This window comes from Leguminivora glycinivorella, chromosome 24, assembly GCF_023078275.1.
Source record: "Leguminivora glycinivorella isolate SPB_JAAS2020 chromosome 24, LegGlyc_1.1, whole genome shotgun sequence".
Classification (NCBI taxonomy): Eukaryota; Metazoa; Arthropoda; class Insecta; order Lepidoptera; family Tortricidae; genus Leguminivora; species Leguminivora glycinivorella.
This window is the reverse complement of record NC_062994.1, coordinates 11,288,413-11,309,375: the sequence shown is the minus strand read 5'-3', so window position 1 is coordinate 11,309,375 and position 20,963 is coordinate 11,288,413. Positions and strand designations below refer to the sequence as shown.

At 40.3% G+C, this 20,963-nt stretch overlaps 1 protein-coding gene across 1 annotated transcript in view; it reads left to right on the top strand.

The window, feature by feature from the left end:
* LOC125238578 overlaps positions 1-15,343 on the top strand; it is a 43,970-nt gene extending 28,627 nt beyond the window's left edge. Inside the window, exons 9-13 of the mRNA XM_048145924.1 lie at positions 430-529; positions 1,819-1,928; positions 3,284-3,405; positions 4,012-4,115; positions 11,721-15,343. Of these exons, the coding sequence (XP_048001881.1) occupies positions 430-529; positions 1,819-1,928; positions 3,284-3,405; positions 4,012-4,115; positions 11,721-13,291 (2,007 nt within the window). The 3' untranslated portion in view covers positions 13,292-15,343. The remainder of the gene's footprint in view (positions 1-429; positions 530-1,818; positions 1,929-3,283; positions 3,406-4,011; positions 4,116-11,720) is intronic.
* The last annotated feature ends 5,620 nt before the right edge of the window (positions 15,344-20,963 follow it).

Sequence of the window (20,963 nt, the reverse complement as noted above, 5' to 3'; positions counted from 1 at the left end):
TTCAATCCTAATAGGAGAAAAAAAAGTGTCCCAAGGTTTTTTTCCCATTCCGTTACCATTTTTTCATACATTTTGTATGGCGGTAACGGAATGGAAGGTTCGAAAAAATGTATGGAAATCTTGGGACATTTTTTTTCTTTTATCAGGATCGAAAGAGCTCTCGATTCTGAGTATGAATCGCGTAAAAAATAACTTTAAAAAAAATTACCCAGCCGGGTCTTCAGCTTACGCGGCTAACGTCTTCACCACTAGACCACCCGACCGCCCTAGTGGCTCGGCCACCAGTGGGCCTTGTCGTTTTTTCTTTCGTGTATGATATCTATTTAAATTAGTCCTACGTACAATAGAGTGTTTACATACATACACGACCCTTTAAATGAGGAATAACAGTGCGGGAGCTGAATAATAATGTGGTCGTGTCGTCCGCAGGCGGGCACGCTGCGCTACCTGGCGCCCGAGGCGCTGGACGGCGCGCTGGACCTGGACGGCGCGGGCTGGGCGCTGTGCGCCGTCGACGTCTACGCTCTAGGTAACAACGATCACGAGCGGCCTAGCAAATAACCTAACCACAACATTCTCATTTTGAAAAAACCCTGACCGCGACGTAGTAGACTACGCTTCTACCCTCCTCCCCCTCTCCCCCGGCTCCCACTTCCCTAAAATGGGAGGGGGGGTGGACGTTAGTATAGCAATTTTCGAATTTAACGCGAGCAAGCCGCGGGCAAAAACTAGTATAAAAATAATGACTCCTAAGTTGATAAAATGTTGATCATGAATAACCACAATATTAAAATTTTGAAAAAACCCCCAACCGCGACATAGTGAACCGATTTTCATAAAACATGGCTAAGAACACACTAACTCAGCTTTCAGACAAAAAACTAAATCTAAATCGGTTCATCCGTTCGGGAGCTACGATGCCACAGACGGACAGACGCGTCCAACTTATAACTACCCGTCGTTTTTGCGTCGGGGGTTAATAATAGGGGCGCCACCGTCTATATAAATCGTTTCGCATGTGCCAACTATTTTGACTAATTTTGCCACTTTTCGTTTAATGGACTAACATTATTTTAACCTTTAAAGGTACTTAAACTAATTTACATGATATAATATATTACATATAAAAAAATGTAACAGTTAACCTCGCTGTTGTGTTTATTAGAAAAATGTTATCCTGAATCTTATCGATTAATCTAACAAAAGAGAGTGTTTTAATTTTTAGTTGGAGTCCTGCTCGAAGCAAGCTAGTTTTAAAAAATATATGAATGCAGGTTTTTTTTAATAAACCAGCATAAGGATGTAGCTCCTCGGGTGCCAGATTGATTTTTGAGTCATCGGAATTTGGATTTTATTCCAATTAATCAAATTTGATTGACGTAATCGGCCGGGAGTCGACCGGCCGACACTCCAACGGTTAAGATAGTTTCCCTCCAGGGCCCGACATATGTTTCCACACTGTATATGAAATGAAATGAAATGAAAGCATTTATTTCGGACACACATCCATATTATGTTAGTAATAACTTAAAAACTAAACTAAATATACGTTAGTAGAAAGTATAGCTACAATTAGACTGATGCAAGGACATCCAGTGCGTGAGGATAGGGCTGTCCACCCTCTCAGCAATCACCTTCAGGAGAGTGTTGGTACTGCCTCGCACGCGCTCGCACAGAGACGCCACCCGCTTCCGCATCACGGCGTGGAAGCCGTCCGTCCTCCAGGCGGCGAACATTCCTGACGCACTGCAGCGCCAGGGCAGGCCCAACATCCCCCATAACATGACATAATCTTACTACATGTATATGTCCTCGTAGGTCTCGTGCTGTGGGAGATGCTGTGGCGCTGCTCCGGGGCGCACCCCGGGCCCGCGCCCCCGCACGCCGTGCCGTACCACGCCATGCGGCCGCACAGAGCAAGCATGCAGGTAACTACGTCAAAAACTACGAGGGTGCGGTGTGTCGGTGACGGAAGGACCTATGAATAGTACATTACGATACAAGTGCGCAAAAAGGAAGTTCGAAACGTTCGAAACGCGACCGAAGGGAGTGTTTTAAATCGACACGAGTTACGAATTTCCTTTTCGCACGTGTATCGTACGACGTTTTCAGTACAGATGGCCCTCCGAAGTTTCGATCTGACATAATGAACCACTTCTCGCACTAGTGCGTAAAAGAAACACCATCTGTACTGAAAACTAATTTGTTCCGTCTATTGTCCTTTGAGTCGTCGGCGACCCGAACCCTCCTTAAAAGCAAAAGGGAGTATGCGAGTTTCTAATGGGTTGGCAACACGCATGTGACACTCCTTGAGTTGCAAGCGTCCATAGGTTACGCTGACCGCTTTTTATCAGGCGGACCGTATGCTTGTTTGCCACCGACATAGTATACAAAAAACATGGTTGATACGGGGGCAGACTTTTATTTTGTTATCTGTAAAAATACACAGATAGAAACTAACAAAAAACTGCTTTTTAGCTAATTTCTATTTTGCTGTTAATTTTTTTAATTTTGTCAATTCCCACTCCGAACCGTGAGCTAACGGGAGAAAAAAATGACATATTTTCCACTTAGTTACGATCTTATAAGTAACACTAAAAATCGTAACTCGGTGGAAAATTGAAAAAAATACCTTTAACATTTCGTTTACAATCATGAGACCTGATGATCCTGAGTATAAAAATAATGAAAATTTTGCAATAATAATGAAGAAACTTTTAGAAGTTTGATACTTTATTTAAGAGGGCTTTCATGTGAAAAATAGTGAAATCGCAACCGAGCGCTTAATCATACCGTGTGTGGTATCATATTAAAGAGCTTTCCGAGTAGTTTACAAATATACAACATATTATAGGACTTTTTCTATTTGGTCTAACAAAATATGAGAAAATATCCAGAAGTGGCAATAATTGTGACGGAGAAGGCTCGTTTTCAAAAAATTGCCAAAAATATATAATAGAAATTTATAATCACTAAGGCATAGCATTAAGTAATTGTAGTAGACGTTGCAGATTAATTTTGTACGAAAATAACTCCGGTGTGATGTAGATTTTCAAAGAAATTGTCACATAATTTTAGGTAATTTCGAAAAAAAAATTGAATTCGTCTTAGCCTTGTTTACTCTTTTTAAAAACCTTATAATAAAAATGTAGTCTGAGAAGTTTGTAGTACAGGATATACGTATTATAAATGTAGCACTGAAACTTGAGTAGTTTCATGTGCTCTGTCTACCCCTTCATGGGATACAGCGTGATTGTATGTACATGTATTCTCATTGTCACAGACGCTAGTGTCGAGGAACAAGGCGCGACCACCACTGCCCAAGGGCCCGGTGCCAGAAGCGAGAGCTCTTAAAATCGCCAGCGACACCTGCGATGAGTGCTGGGACCATGACGCTGAAGCCAGGTAAACACATCCATTCATTATAAATTGAAATAGATATCATACACGAAAGAAACAACGACAAGGCCCACTGGTGGCCGAGCCGGGAATCTAACCCGGGTCTTCAGCTTACGCGGCTAACGTCTTCACCACTAGACCATCCGCCCGCCGTAATTTATATATAGTAGTGTGACTACTTGAAAAAAGAGCAAATCAAAAAATATTCAATAAAATAATTTGATTTGTTCCCTAGTTGTACATCCATTCATGTCATCATCATCCTCCTTGCGTTATCCCGGCATTTGCCACGGCTCATGGGAGCCTGGGGTCTTCTCTGACAACTAATCCCAAGATTTTGTAGGCACCAGTTTTTACGAAAGCGTCTCTGCCATCTGACCTTCCAACCCGAAGAGTAAACTAGACCTTATTGGAATTAGTCCGGATTCCTCGCGATGTTTTCCTTCACCGAAAAGCGACTGGCAAATATCAAATGACATTTCGCACATAAATTCCGAAAAACTCATTGGTGCGAGCCGGGGTTCGAACCGCGACCTCCGGGACGAAAGTCGCACGTACTTACCGCTAGACTACCAGCGCTTCTTAATAAATTATTGTGTGTTTTTTCTCTAGGTTAACAGCGGTATGTGTGGAAGAGCGTATGGCTGAACTGAAAGCCATGCTACAGACTCATGGGCCCGTCATACACGACAACAACTTACATCCACATAACCCAGGTATGAAAATTTTTGATTAAACGATATCTGAATCAGGTTGAACTGGATGCCCATTAATATCAAATTCTCGAGATAATAGTTTAGATGTTTGGAACGGGAGACTGAGGAAAAAAAATTTTTTTTCCTCAGTCATCCGTTGACCACGAATGCTGTAAAGTGTTCGAAAGGCTGGGATAAATTGTAAATTCATTACACAGCAAAAAGGAGTGTACAAGTTCTAAGGCAGCGTTCCCGGCGCGGACGTCCGTTCCGCACCTCAGGACATGCGTCTCTTAGATGTGGCCCCAGTGGCGGGGCGTGAAAATTTTCGTTGGTAAAGCCGGGGGGGGTTTTTGGAATCTGTTTTGTATGGACTTCTACAGATGCTAGAGAATTTTAGGAAACCCGTTGGGAATCGAGTTGTATCGACGCTCCGCCACTGTGTGGCCGGTCCCTAAGGAGGGTTCGGGTTGCCGACGACTCAAAGGACAATAGACGGAACAAATTAGTTCCTTCCATCCAGGGACCGGACAACCCCTTCCGCGCTACAAGCCTTTCATTGGGAATCCCTAACGTAAGGACGACCCAATCGAGAGACTCTCCCTTTCGAACTGCAAGCCCATTCATTTGACTAGCCCTTACAAAAAACTTAGCAAAACAATAAAGCTAGCCCTGTGCATTGGCTTACCGCTATCCGATACGGCTTGCAAGCCTTTAATAAGGGTTACCCTTATTTTAAGCGCTATTTATAAGGCTTTCCCTTTTGTTGAAGCGTAGTCGAGCCTTGCGTGAAAGAGACAGGATTATGAATCTAAGCTAGTGTAAGAACAGGAAGGAAAATGCGCTGTTGCCACTCCGCACTATGCGCCCCATTTTTAATTTTGCAACGAAACATGTTTTCGTTGGATAGAAGTAGAACACGGCTAGAAATTATTTTTAATGAACTGGGAGACAAGGGACTGATGGATCGCCTGATGGTAAATGATCATCGTCGCCCATAGATCAGTATGTATGTTCGTACGTATGAATGTATGTAGGTATGTATGAATGTATGTAGGTATGTATGTATGAATATAAATATATAAATATGTAAATATGTATGTATGCATGTAAATATACAGTGTTGGCCGAAAATCAATACAATTAACCATTATCATTACATATTGAAAACGTTAATTGCCAACATAAAAATAAGCCGTTTTCGTCATCCAACTCGCCTTGATGAGTTAATTGGGTGAGCAGTTTCTAAGATAGAGCTGATGCTGAACCCTGGCTTTTCCCAGGGGAACGCGGGTTTGGTTTAACATAGGCAAGCGCTGTTTTCGTCATCGGACTTGTTTTGATGAGTACTTGAGTGAGCAGTAACCAAGGTAGAGCTGATGCTGAACCCTGGCTATTTCTAGGGGAACTCGGGTTTCGTGCAACATAGGCAAACGCTGTTTTCGTCATCGGACTTGTATTGATGAGTACTTGAGTGAGCAGTAACCAAGGTAGAGCTGATGCTGAACCCTGACTTTTCCCAGGGGAACGCGGGTTTGGAGTAACATAGGCAAGCGCTGTTTTCGTCATCGGACTTGTCTTGATGAGTACTTGTGTGAGCAGTAACCAAGGTAGAGCTGATGCTGAACCCTGGTTATTCCTAAGGGAACTCGGGTTTTGTGCAACATAGGCAAACGCTGTTTTCGTCATCGGACTTGTATTGATGAGTACTTGAGTGAGCAGTAACCAAGGTAGAGCTGATGCTGAACCCTGGCTTTTCCCAGGGGAACGCGGGTTTGGAGTAACATAGGCAAGCGCTGTTTTCGTCATCGGACTTGTCTTGATGAGTACTTGTGTGAGCAGTAACCAAGGTAGAGCTGATCCTGAACCCTGGCTATTCCTAGGGGAACGCGGGTTTGGAGTAACATAGGCAAGCGCTGTTTTCGTCATCGGACTTGTTTTGGTGAGTACTTGAGTGAGGAGTAACCAGGGCAGAGCTGATGCTGAACCCTGGCTATTCCTAGGGGAACTCGGGTTTCGTGCAACATAGGCAAACGCTGTTTTCGTCATCGGATTTGTATTGATGAGTACTTGAGTGAGCAGTAACCAAGGTAGAGCTGATGCTGAACCCTGGCTACTCCTAAGGGAACTCGGGTTTCGTGCAACATAGGCAAACGCTGTTTTCGTCATCGGACTTGTCTTGATGAGTACTTGAGTGAGCAGTAACCAAGGTAGAGATGATGCTGAACCCTGGCTTTTCCCAGGGGAACGCGGGTTTGGAGTAACATAGGCAAGCGCTGTTTTCGTCATCGGACTTGTCTTGATGAGTACTTGTGTGAGCAGTAACCAAGGTAGAGCTGATGCTGAACCCTGGCTTTTCCCAGGGGAACGCGGGTTTGGAGTAACATAGGCAAGCGCTGTTTTCGTCATCGGACTTGTCTTGATGAGTACATGTGTGAGCAGTAACCAAGGTAGAGCTGATGCTGAACCCTGGCTATTCCTATGGGAACTCGGGTTTCGTGCAACAAAGGCAAACGCCGTTTTCGTCATCGGACTTGTATTGATGAGTAATTGAGTAAGCAGTAACCAAGGTAGAGCTGATGCTGAACCCTGGCTATTCCTAAGGGAACTCGGGTTTCGTGCAACATAGGCAAACGCTGTTTTCGTCATCGGACTTGTCTTGATGAGTACTTGAGTGAGCAGTAACCAAGGTAGAGCTGATGCTGAACCCTGGCTTTTCCCAGGGGAACGCGGGTTTGGAGTAACATAGGCAAGCGCTGTTTTCGTCATCGGACTTGTCTTGATGAGTACTTGTGTGAGCAGTAACCAAGGTAGAGCTGATGCTGAACCCTGGCTTTTCCCAGGGGAACGCGGGTTTGGAGTAACATAGGCAAGCGCTGTTTTCGTCATCGGACTTGTCTTGATGAGTACTTGTGTGAGCAGTAACCAAGGTAGAGCTGATGCTGAACCCTGGCTATTCCTATGGGAACGCGGGTTTGGTGTAACATAGGCAAGCGCTGTTTTCGTCATCGGACTTGTTTTGGTGAGTACTTGAGTGAGCAGTAACCAGGGCAGAGCTGATGCTGAACCCTGGCTATTCCTAGGGGAACTCGGGTTTCGTGCAACATAGGCAAACGCTGTTTTCGTCATCGGATTTGTATTGATGAGTACTTGAGTGAGCAGTAACCAAGGTAGAGAGCTGATGCTGAACCCTGGCTATTCCTAAGGGAACTTGGGTTTCGTGCAACATATGCAAACGCTGTTTTGTCATCGGACTTGTATTGATGAGTACTTGAGTGAGCAGTAACCAAGGTAGAGCTGATGCTGAACTCGGGCTATTCCTAAAGGAACTCGGGTTTCGTGCAACATAGGTAAACGCTGTTATTGTCATCGTGAAATATCTGAGACTCGTCTTTATGACTGGTACTTGGTTGAGTTGAGTAGTACCATAGAATCTGTCAAACTATTTCTGTTGATTGTTGTGAATTCTATGAAGATCGTTTGAAACAGAAATACTTTTCTGGTGGAAATCAAGCATACAGCGCGTCTGATAGTAAGTAGTTACCGCAGTCTATGGACTCCAGTATTCTCTTTATTCCCTGTGTTACTATTAGTGAAATCGACTGTACTTAATTTTGATATTCAAATGGATATATACATACGTATTTTTTTAGACACAAATAAAGTGTTTCATGTATGGCAAATTAATAAATGTGTTCTAACTCAAGTAGTTATATTCACTTCTGGTAAGATTTTTGTTCAGTTAATATTATGTTTTTATGCCTAACTTGAGATTGCATGAAATATTTCTATATTATAATGTACCGAAACCAGAGTTGCCCTAGATACCGCCAGGGCTCAGCTACAGCGTTGTCTTGGATAGTCCTCGTCAAGATATGTCCGATGACGCAAACAGCGTTTGCCTATGTTACACCAAACCCGAGTTCCCCTAGGTACAGCTAGGTTTCAGCATCAGCTCTATCTTGGGTACAGCTCACCCAAATACTCATTAAGACAAGTCCGATGACAAAAACAGCGTTTGCCTGTGTTACACTAAACCCGAGTTCCCCTAGGTGTAAACAGAGTTCAGCATCAGCTGGACTTTGGGTACTGCTCACTCGAGTACTCAAGACAAGTCCGATGACGAAAACAGCGTTTGCCTGTGTTGTGTTACACTAAACCCGAGTTCAACTAGGTGCAGCCAGAGTTCAGCATCAGCTGGACTTTGGGTACTGCTCACTCGAGTACTCATCAAGACAATTCCGATGACGAAAACAGCGTTTGCCTGTGTTACACTAAACCCGAGTTCCTCTAGATGCAGCCAGGGTTCAGCATCAGCTGGACTTCGGGTACTGGTCACTTGAGTACTCACCAAGACAAGTCCGATAACGAAAACAGCGTTTGCCTGTGTTACACTAAACCCGAGTTCCCCTAGGTGCAGCCAGAGTTCAGCATCAGCTGGACTTCGGGTGCTGCTCACTTGAGTACTCACCAAGACAAGTCCGATAACGAAAACAGCGTTTGCCTGGGTTACACTAAACCCGAGTTCCCCTAGCTGCAGCCAGGGTTCAGCATCAGCTGGACTTCGGGTACTGCTCACTTGAGTACTCACCAAGACAAGTCCGATAACGAAAACAGCGTTTGCCTGTGTTACACTAAACCCGAGTTTCCCTAGGTGCAGCCAGAGTTCAGCATCAGCTGGACTTTGGGTACTGCTTGCTCGAGTACTCATCAAGACAAGTCCGATGACGAAAACAGCGTTTGCCTGGGTTACACTAAGCCCGAGTTCCCATAGGTGCAGCCAGGGTTCTGCATCAGCTGGACTTTGGGTACTGCTCACTCGAGTACTCATCAAGACAAGTCCGATGACGAAAACAGCGTTTGCCTGTGTTACACTAAACCCGAGTTCTCCTAGATGCAGCCAGGGTTCAGCATCAGCTGGACTTCGGGTACTGCTCACTCGAGTACTCATCAAGACAAGTCCGATGACGAAAACAGCGTTTGCCTGTGTTACACTAAACCCGAGTTCCCATAGGTGCAGCCAGAGTTCAGCATCAGCTGGACTTTGGGTACTGCTCGCTCGAGTACTCATCAAGACAAGTCCGATGACGAAAACAGGGTTTGCCTGTGTTACACTAAACCCGAGTTCCTCTAGATGCAGCCAGGGTTCAGCATCAGCTGGACTTCGGGTACTGGTCACTTGAGTACTCACCAAGACAAGTCCGATAACGAAAACAGCGTTTGCCTGTGTTACACTAAACCCGAGTTCCCCTAGGTGCAGCCAGAGTTCAGCATCAGCTGGACTTTGGGTACTGCTTGCTCGAGTACTCATCAAGACAAGTCCGATGACGAAAACAGCGTTTGCCTGGGTTACACTAAACCCGAGTTCCTCTAGATGCAGCCAGGGTTCAGCATCAGCTGGACTTCGGGTACTGCTCACTTGAGTACTCACCAAGACAAGTCCGATAACGAAAACAGCGTTTGCCTGTGTTAAACTAAACCCGAGTTCCCCTAGCTGCAGCCAGGGTTCAGCATCAGCTGGACTTCGGGTACTGCTCACTTGAGTACTCACCAAGACAAGTCCGATAACGAAAACAGCGTTTGCCTGTGTTACACTAAACCCGAGTTCCCCTAGGTGCAGCCAGAGTTCAGCATCAGCTGGACTTTGGGTACTGCTTGCTCGAGTACTCATCAAGACAAGTCCGATGACGAAAACAGCGTTTGCCTGGGTTACACTAAACCCGAGTTCCCCTAGCTGCAGCCAGGGTTTAGCATCAGCTGGATTTCGGGTACTGCTCACTCGAGTACTCATCAAGACAAGTCCGATGACGAAAACAGCGTTTGCCTGTATTACACTAAACCCGAGTTCCCATAGGTGCAGCCAGGGTTCTGCATCAGCTGGACTTTGGGTACTGCTCACTCGAGTACTCATCAAGACAAGTCCGATGACGAAAACAGCGTTTGCCTGTGTTACACTAAACCCGAGTTCTCCTAGATGCAGCCAGGGTTCAGCATCAGCTGGACTTCGGGTACTGCTCACTCGAGTACTCATCAAGACAAGTCCGATGACGAAAACAGCGTTTGCCTGTGTTACACTAAACCCGAGTTCCCATAGGTGCAGCCAGGGTTCTGCATCAGCTGGACTTTGGGTACTGCTCACTCGAGTACTCATCAAGACAAGTCCGATGACGAAAACAGCGTTTGCCTGTGTTACACTAAACCCGAGTTCTCCTAGATGCAGCCAGGGTTCAGCATCAGCTGGACTTCGGGTACTGCTTACTCGAGTACTCATCAAGACAAGTCCGATGACGAAAACAGCGTTTGCCTGTGTTACACTAAACCCGAGTTCCCATAGGTGCAGCCAGAGTTCAGCATCAGCTGGACTTTGGGTACTGCTCACTCGAGTACTCATCAAGACAAGTCCGATGACGAAAACAGCGTTTGCCTGTGTTACACTAAACCCGAGTTCTCCTAGGTGCAGCCAGGGTTCAGCATCAGCTAGACTTCGGGTACTCATCAAGACAAGTCCGATAAAAAAAACCGGCCAAGAGCGTGTCGGGCCACGGTCAGTGTAGGGTTCCGAAGTTTTTCATATTTTTCTGAAAAACTACTGAACCTATCAAGTTCAAAACAATTTTCCTAGAAAGTCGTTATAAAGTTCTAGTTTTGTGATTTTTTTCATATTTTTTAAACTTATGGTTCAAAAGTTAGAGGGGGGACGCACTTTTTTTCCTTTAGGAGCGATTATTTCCGAAAATATCAATATTATCAAAAAACAATCTTAGTAAACCCTTATTCATTTTTAAATACCTATCCAACAATATATCACACGTTGTGGTTGGAATGAAAAAAAAATCAGCCCCCACTTTACATGGGGGGGTACCCTAATAAAACATTTTTGCTATTTTTTATTTTTGAACTTTGTTGGCGTGATTGATTTGATATACATATTGGGACCAAATTTCAGCTTTCTAGTGCTAACGGTTACTGAGATTATCCGCGGACGGACGGACGGACAGACAGACATCGCGAAACTATAAGGGTTCCTAGTTGACTACGGAACCCTAAAAAGCAGCGTTTGCCTGTGTTACACCCGAGCAAAGCAGGAGCCTATCATAACTATAAGTATTTGGTATTGAAAATTGAACCTTATTTTATCTACAGCCGTTTCCATTAAACAGAAACGCGCAAATATCACACACAGTGCCGCCATAGGTAACGATCGTATGTTATTTCGTTCGGAGTAATGTGTGCTTTATGAGCGAGGTACAGGATTTAAACTCGCACGATATGATCTATAAGGGAAAGCAAATAAAACCCAATATAAGGCTCACCCTTATGGCGTTAGGCTGAGCCGATGATAAGGGTTTTGAAAGGGTATTGGGCTATTTTAGGTAAGCGCTTTCGTTAGGGCTTTAAAAGCAAAATGAAAGGGTATCGCGTCAAAAGGGTAGGGTAAGTTAAGCCTAACGAAATACCCATACAAAACCCCGTATAAGGGATAGCGGGCCGGTCCCTGCTTCCATCACCAACACACCGCACCCTCGTTGAGCTCAATATGGGGATTTCTTCTCAATATGGGCACCATTCATAAGATTTAAATCCAGGATTAAAACAAAACATCTTATTATTATATCTTCTCTCCAGGGGACCCTTCAAACCCGGCTCCAGAAGCCGACAAGAACTCGAACTGCACCTCGACGCAGACGTGTGACGTCACCACTCCGCTCCTCTACCCGCGCCCGCACATCGGCCGCAACGCCTGCATCGAGCGCAACACACACACACACACGCAAGACACCCACACACTCATACATAAGAGCCTCAAGGACATACACACCGACACGCAACACTGCCTCTCCGTCGCCAGACCCACACACACACACATAGAACACTCTGACCGTCTCAACGAAATCAGATCCTACCAACGGCCTTTAGACTACGTCCCTAATGACGTCACTTCACATGAAGATAGAGGACCCAAACAAACTAACCTGTTACAAGAAGTCAAAGTAGAAAAACCTAAATGGGGTATAAGAAAGTTTTTTGAAAAAAAACTAAATAGATCTAAAGTCGAAACTGAAGTTAAATTAGTACCTGAAACAGCACAGAGAACTATGACATCCATAGTAAATGAGAAACCGAGTAACATATTCAGGCCGTCGAATCTAGTTATCAATCAGGATCGAAGCCCGTTCAACTTTGAAGGACCTTGCACGTTATCTCCCCCGAACAGAACTCTGTCTCCGACTATGATGATAGAATCTGAAATGAGGACAGAGAATAATGTCTTCGGTTTCAAAGAGTTACCGATAAATGAAACTGATCAACCGAACCAAGTTTTCGCTGTCATCGTTCCAAAATCTAAACCTAATTTTACTAATTTGATCGAATTAAAGAAACGTGGAAGCTCAGAGAGTATTAATAAGAACTCAGTTCATACTTCAATGTCTTCGCAAAGCATTTTCAAATCAGGAAACTCAGAGTCGGAAGACTCAACGGTCAAGAAAAGACTTAGCTGTGATAATAGAATCATCACCAACTCTAATAGTGCTAGTTCTTCAAGAGCAAGCATCAATTTAGAGCTTCAGTACATTGATAATCCAACTCCCAACTTCACTGGAAACACAAGCCCCTTTGACCCGAATTCAGACTGTTCGTCAAGCGAAGATGAACATCTAATGCTTCTATCAGAAAATGGAGGCTCGAAAATTACCATGCAAACCATAAAACCTGAAGAAAAGAAGAAATACCAGAACGAAGTGTTAAAAGAAGCGAGCCACACAAAAACTGACTTCGTATTCAACAAATTTCAAAACAAATATACAAACTTTGACAATGAATTCAGCGACCCTAATGACAAAGAAAACTTAGTCAACGGTTACAGTGGCGATAACCCAGTTTACTTAGCAGCTTTAAATGGAGAGATCGACACAACTGATTTGAAATATGTCGAAGAGAAACCTAAATCACCGAAGCCGTCTTTGAAGAACTTGACTATAAAGCGACAACATTCTTTAGAGCAGGTTAGTGAGATATTTTCATCGTCTGGTGACATTCATTTACAAAACCCAGCGGGCCGGGTCAAGACTCCGGGTGACTTGCCAGTAGCTGTCCGGAGGGCTAGACGAGACAGGGCCTTACAGAAAGGAAGAGCGAATGAGTGCAACAGACTAAGCTTATATGACGATAGAATGATGTTCGGAAATAGTTTGTAAAAGCACTGTAGTTTTTTACTTGTGACGTCATTTGACAGACAGGGTGTTCAAGGCTAAGCCAGTATTCCTATTTAATTCGGAATTATTTTTAATCGGAATATTACACTATGTATACATGGCAAGGCCATTAAATAAAGTTAGGCTGGTTCCTTTTACTTGTGTTGTAAGATACAGTGGAGCAAATCTCGACTGGGGGCCAAATGTAACTGGTCCATTTTTTCCATGTTTTACAATGTTTGCATTATTAAATTGAGTGTCCACCGGTTGTATATGGTAGGCGTGTTTAGTGGATACATGTAGAACTCAACATCATAGTGTAATAATGGAAAAACTGGATTAGTTACAACATGCGGCTCGACGCTAATAGATGTGACCACCCTTAACCTGGGTTTGCCAGGAGACATTCAACCAATATGACGTCACTTAGTTTTTAGATTAAAATAAGGCTTAAGAGCTCGCTATCTCTCTTAATACAGAGAAAGAAATACAACGCCTCGCGCTGAACATGAAAACGTGTGTCATTTCGTTGCATTTGTGAATTTATATGCATTTTTTTATTTTATGATTGAAATTGGTGCCTGAATTTATAATATACGATTCTCATTACTGATATTTGCTCTCACGATCGAGGGCATTGTATAAATTAAGAGTGAATTTTCAAATTAGAAATATACACATTGTAAATCATTTATTTTAAACAACCTTAGTCCATAGGTACAGTACACAATATACATTTTAATACTTACAAATAAATATATACAATGGTTCTGTGTCTTAAATTAACGAAATTAATTTCGTTAGTCAAATTTAAGAACGTGACTTTTGAAAATTCACTCTTTGTGTGAATTGACTGTAATGCCAAAATGTTTTCCAAGGTCTACAAAAAACTTAACCTTAAAAAATATTGTACTATCATTATCAAATAATAAGAATGAGAGTTATAAAATAATAATGATAGTGACCCAGGGGACGAAATATTGGTGTTACAAGTTGATGTGCAGTATGGTAAAAATATTAAAAATGTATACAAGGCGATACCTCACATAAAATTTAAGGAAAACTTAATTGATTCAATGTTAGATGTAAATTCAATAATTTACATGGTTAATAAAATTATGTTGGGAAAAAAACACTAAACTAATTAATAAAGTTAATGTACTCGAAACCTTTTTCTAAATATTTGAATTATTGGCAAGTGGTATATTGTATATCAAGCTGCACAGAAATACATTGAAAAGAGTACATTTGTTATCTTAGGCTGGCTTTTTGTTGTTAATATTACTTGTTTTTTTTATATGCTTTTTTCTACTCAGATTCATGAGTTTTTTCGATTCCTCGGGTGAACAAAAGTGGCTCAATTTATTTTGTCCACTGAGTTACGATCTCATATAATTTTTGGGTCGTAACTCAGTGGAAAAAAATGAAATCTTTTTTTTCTCCTATTAGAATCGACAAAGATGAGTAAAGAAAGTCTGACTAGAAAAAGTAAAAAAATAAATGGAAATAGGTAACAAAATATAATTTGGCCCAAAAACGGTGTTTTTAATGTAATAGACCATTGTGTTTAGTGAATAATATTGCCTCACATAAAATCAATCCTTAATACTATTTTAAGTTAATGTGATCTTTAATACGTACGTAGTTTAAGTTCCTAATTCGCGCCATGTTTTTGTTCGAATTGTTAAGTTTCTTTACGTTTAAAGGTGTGGTACAGTTTCAGATATATCATTATGATAGTCTACAGAATCTCTATATTATCTATATAAGTGAAAGTAATATAACTACTTTGAATACTTGACTACTAAAATATAATGACAAACACGATACAAAATTTAAATTTTAATAAACCCACGATATAGTGGGCCGATTTTCATCAAACATGGCACTCCCGACTAGCTTTCAAACAAAAAATAAATCTAAATCGATTCATCCGTTCGAAAGCTACGATGCCATGCCACAGACATACACATACAGATGGATTCGTCAAACTTACGAGTACAGGGTGAAATAAAAAGGACCGTTCAAACTTTGTATAGTGTATTTTGAGGTCATAATGAACAACTTATTATGGGACCAATGCTGAAATCGCAAAAATGGTCCCATAATAAATGTTGTTCATTATGACCTCGAAAGTTATGCAAATTATTAAATTAAAACGGGACTTAATGGCGTAAAACTTACGTTTTATATTTAACCCGACGTTTCGGACATGACATTACGTCCGTGGTCACGGGTAGACTGGCTGGGAGTTGTATCAACATCTTCTAGCTGTACGAGTTTTTCGAACTACCCGCACTTGATTGTCATCAGTCACTTTTACGCTAGGGTTGCCACTCTGCCTACATACAACACTCACGACATCCGATGGTATGGGACGGGAAGTTTTCTCACGTTTACACTTACTAATCACTGGATTCCACGAAGATTAAATAATATGAGCGTATTAATTTGATAATATGAGTGAAGATCGTGTTAGTTTAAATCAATATATCACTATGCAAAGTTTGAACGGTCGTTTTTATTTCACCGTGTATAACACCCCGTCGTTTTTGCGTCGTGCGTTAAAATAAAATAAAGATTGATGAAAATCATAATTTCCTATTGTAATGATATTTCTGTTACGGACCTAAAGTTTTAATTTTAATTAGCGTAAAGGCAATCCTTTAATAATGTTATGTGTTTTAAGTTTTTTACGGGCATTAGGCTAAGTTTTGTTAATTTTTAAATAATAAACCAATCATTCCATGTTATACAAAATAAAAACCGGAATTATTGTAGAATGTATAAATTTTATTTTAGAATACCAAATAGACTCGTAGAAATAACACCCAAAATAAAAAACATACTAAAAACAATATATTATAAAACTGTTAAGTATTTAGTTCATTGCTATAAAAATCGCTAACAAAAGTAACTAACTATTTATTTCCTAGTGATAAAAATGCGATATTTTTTTTAATCATTGATATAGTAATATTGTTAGGTATAAATAGTGAAAACATTTTGTATTACGGAAATATATGTATATATAAAACAATTAGTATTTTTTTGCAAAATTCTTGTCATTTAATGTATTAATGTAGAAATTCAATACAATTTTGTATACTGGAGCCAGTATTATAAAATATAATACTTGAAATACAGCGAGCTAACCTTTTAAAGAGCTATTTTCCTACAGAACTCCATGATAAATCTTCAAAGTTTAAATATATTTTGTTATCAAGATTTTTTTTTAATATAAATTACTTTAATAACTGAAGTACAAGGTTTTAAATGCAAAAAAAAACCGGTTTTTTTGCGCGAGGTCGACGTTTTTCCACCTACATTTTGAAATTACCTACATCATCATTTTAATGACGTATAGTAGATGGCCATAAAGAATACACATAGGTTTTTCGTCTTCGTAGAGCGTTGTCTCTTTCTCGCGTGACATTAATTGTATCTTTCAAAAGACCGATGTGCATTATTTATGGCCGTTTACCGTGAATATGTTTGTAATACGGGCTCTAAATCTAATATGTACCAATACCTATTAAATATTAAACTCGTTCACACACGTTACATTATGAAATATATTCGGATTGATAAAATTGTGGCGTTACATACCTAAAGGGTCCATGCATCATCCGCAAAGACTAATCCCTGTTGGAATTTCAGATGTAGACTTCCTTATTTTGACGACTAGTCGGGCGTAGTCGGTAGTAGTGAACCTGCCTGCTAAATAAGTATTTGTATACACCCAGTTTTTATTGAATTCCGTTAACTTTAAGGGAATGTTCTTTAGATCAAATACGATTCATTTCTCTAAGAAACTAGTGTCTTAACTCTTACGGTTCCTTTATATCGAATTATTCAAAAAATAAAGACAATTACTGAACACAATTCCTAATGTTATTTGTTTTGACATGTGCCGTCAATCATTTGACTGTTACATGAATGTTATTCTTAAGGGTCTCTCACAGTAATAAATTCATTTATTATGTATGAAAATGATGTTTTTTTTTTTGCGAATTTAACTAAAAGTGATATACAGAGTGGTTCCTGATAATGAACCTAGTTACATGTCGAATTTAACGGAAAACAAAAAAACACGGTGTGTTATGTATATCGTTGTCCTGAGTACCCACAACACAAGCCTTCTTGAGCTTACCGTGGGACTCAGTCAATGTGTGTAAGAATGTTCAATATTTATTTATTATTGCACCTGAAGTATAAGGGCCCTTTGGTATGAGAAGTCACTAATAGTTTTGAGTAAAAGTCGATTATATTGATGTTTGAACTGAAATTGTTGGAATGAAAGTATTACGGTTGACGATGCGAGTTTTAATGTATTTAAGAGTGCTAAGCATCAATCTAATGTATACATTATTGTTAATACGAGTGTTTTTATATACAATGATATTCAAGAATCAATAAAACCACAAAATTAAAATTTTGAAAAAACCCCCGACCGCGACATAGTGGGCCGATTTTCAAAACAATTGATACTATTATATACTAATTCTAAGTTCTAACTAAAGTTAACTCTATACAATTAATTAGAGATGTAGAAGGTCTCTAAATGTCGAATTACAACCAAGAACTACACTAAATTTTAATATAAAAAGTACAAATACAAAAAAAAAAAAAAGTCTAAAATTACTTTAGAGGTGCAAATGACTCTAAATGTCACAACTAAAAATAAAATGTATATCTACTTAATCTAATTCTCCTTAGAGATGTATATGGTCTCCATGAGTCAAAATCATATATTTAAAATATTCACTAAAAGAAAGGAAACAAACGACAACCGAACAAAGTGTCCTAATTTAATAAAAATTAGAATTAAAGTTACTAAGTTATAACAGCCCCAGTAAGCTTAAACAGACCGGTCTTCACAGACGGCACCCGTTCACGAGTATGACGCATATCTCAGCCATCGCCTCCCTCAACCTTTATTCGGGAAGGTGGCGACCCGATCAACGACGCCACCGCAGCCAAATGAAATCATGGCTAAGAACACTCCCGACTAACTCAGCTTTCAGACAAAAAAAAAAAAAAAACGAAATTTAAATCGGTTCATCCGTTCGGGAGCTACGATGCCACAGACAGACACACACACAGACAGACAGACACGTCAAACTTATAACACCCCGTCGTTTTTTTGCGTCGGGGGTTAAAAAGCAAACAAATACGAAGTAAACTTTTACTCAGTAAACATGGCCGTAGCCAGAAATCAAGTTGAACCAGCTGTAACTTACAGTGCAGTGCTGCAGTGTAGGTAATACTCTGCAAAACTGTAGTGATTATTAAAGGCGATGGTGATTCATAAAGGTGCTGTCACACGGGGAACACAATTGCCAAAGCAATTCACATATTGCCGCGTTTGCTCCATAGTTCGTTGGTGCGTATTGAACAAACGCGGCAATTGTATGTGAATTGCTGGCGATTGTATTGCCCGTGTAACAGTGCCGTTAAGGTAAGGCATTGCCCCAGAATACTACGGCTAGCTACGGCCCTGTCTATCTTCCGATTTTCGGATGATTCTCAAAAATCAAGCGTTGTACTATGGAATAAGGGATGATATTCTAAGTTTCCTTATTTTGATTTGAACCAAAATATCTTGCGAACTAAAAAATAATAATTTATTGAACCACCTCGGCGGTTTACTTTAAGACTTCTGAATTGACTGTCATTGTATATGAAAATATCAATATAAGAATTGATAATTAAAGACTCATATTTCGTAATTATTAAAATTTCTGTTGGTTTCCGAAGTGATAGTGTAAAGGTACAATTCACATTTAAGAACCCTTCCATTATCTTTGGTCTTGGGTTAACGTTCTGTATGACATTTTATTTTGACATTATATTTTTGAATGTATGTATGACATTTTATTTAATATTTTTTGACGCAATCAGTGCTTTGAACACGCATAAGCGTTTTAGGCCGATATTAGACTATCATAGAAATATAATCATAGACAACATATATGCCGTCCTTTTTCTTCACGTTGAAGAAAAATGGAGGCATGTCACCTGTGATTGTGATCAAAGATATATGATAGTGTAATATCGGCCTTGCTCATTTTCATTAGAACTACTTTGCTCTGTCTGTACATATATGCAGATCAGAGATCGTGGATGTAGTCCTTGCTCGTGCTGTAGCCGAAAAAACATCATAGAAAGAACAACGCAAAATCACCACTAACATAAAAATTGGGTCTCGATCCAAAGATTCAAAAAAACTAAATTCATGTAAAGAGTTGCAATCGATGTTTTCTCAGTCAGTGGCAATAATATTGCACAAAATGAAGTGCAAAATATCCGATAAAATATTATTTCTGATAATATTTATGCAGGCTTCTTTTTGTGCGATATTATTACCGGTGACTGTACATATAGTGGTACGCTTATGCGCGTTAAAGGCACGGAGAAAAGTCGCACACGAAATAATAACCACAAAAATTTTGAAAAAAACCCCGACTGCGACATAGTGGACCGATTTTTATGAAACCAGGGGCGGCTCACTCCGCGATCCTTTCACCGCGCTACAAGTACATGCCGGCGGCCGCGAGTTCGCGGCCCATTCACTGGCGACGACCTTGGCGCGGCGCAATAGAATTCAATGTCGTCTGCACGCGTGCGGTCCGTTTGTTAATGTAGGTAAAAATTTAGAATGGCGGCGTTTTGTGAACATCAAAGGAGTGAGCCTTCTGTACTTGTACTATTATATATTCTGTGATGAAACATAGTTTGCGTCGGGGGTTAAAAATACCGTTAAGAAACCCTTCGCCCACGCCTGTCTACCATGGACAAATATTTGTCAGCATGAAAAGGCGGTAGCTATAGCTTATATTTTCATTAAAAGCTTTGTTGATATTAATTGTGGACTCAAATATAAGGATTATGTTTTATATAAATTGTTTTATTCATACTTTTGTCATTCCCCATCTTTATTCCAGTATCGAGCTGTTAGTTGGTCACTGTTCGAGTTATTTTATTGTGAACTTCCCTTGGGTTACTTTTGAAAATATTATCGTATTAAAACAGAATAGATAACTATCGTTCTTTAATACAATTTAGTGGATTTTAAGAACACCTCATACCAATTTGTCAAAAAACAATTTTACTTTGTCCGAAAATATACGATTTCGTGACGCAGAATTTGGTAGGACACATTAAAACTGCGTTAAATATTGTACGGAATGGTTCACCAAGAAGAAGAAGAAGTAAAGAAAACATAATAAGAATTAGTCCCAATATTATAAGCAAATCGATATTTTAAATAAAAAATAGGACAGTCATACATAACATACAGGACGTTCATAAAAACAACATGTACAACAACTATTACATTTTATTAACTACATATCACATAATAATTACAAATAAACCAACAACACATCTGCTTACTCTAACGTAGGATACAGAATATGAAAATCTTTATAACAACGAAGATAGAACTGAATTCATTCATAATTCAATAAAGTATATTTTAGTCTTTTCAATATTTTAAATAAAAAAAGTATAAAAGTCATTTACAGCTTAGCAAAAAAGAGTAGGAATTTAACTATTCTTTTTTAGGGTTCCGTAGTCAACTAGGAACCCTTATAGTTTCGCCATGTCTGTCTGTCTGTCCGTCCGTCCTTCCGTCCGCTGATAATCTCAGTAACCGTTAGCAATAGAAAGC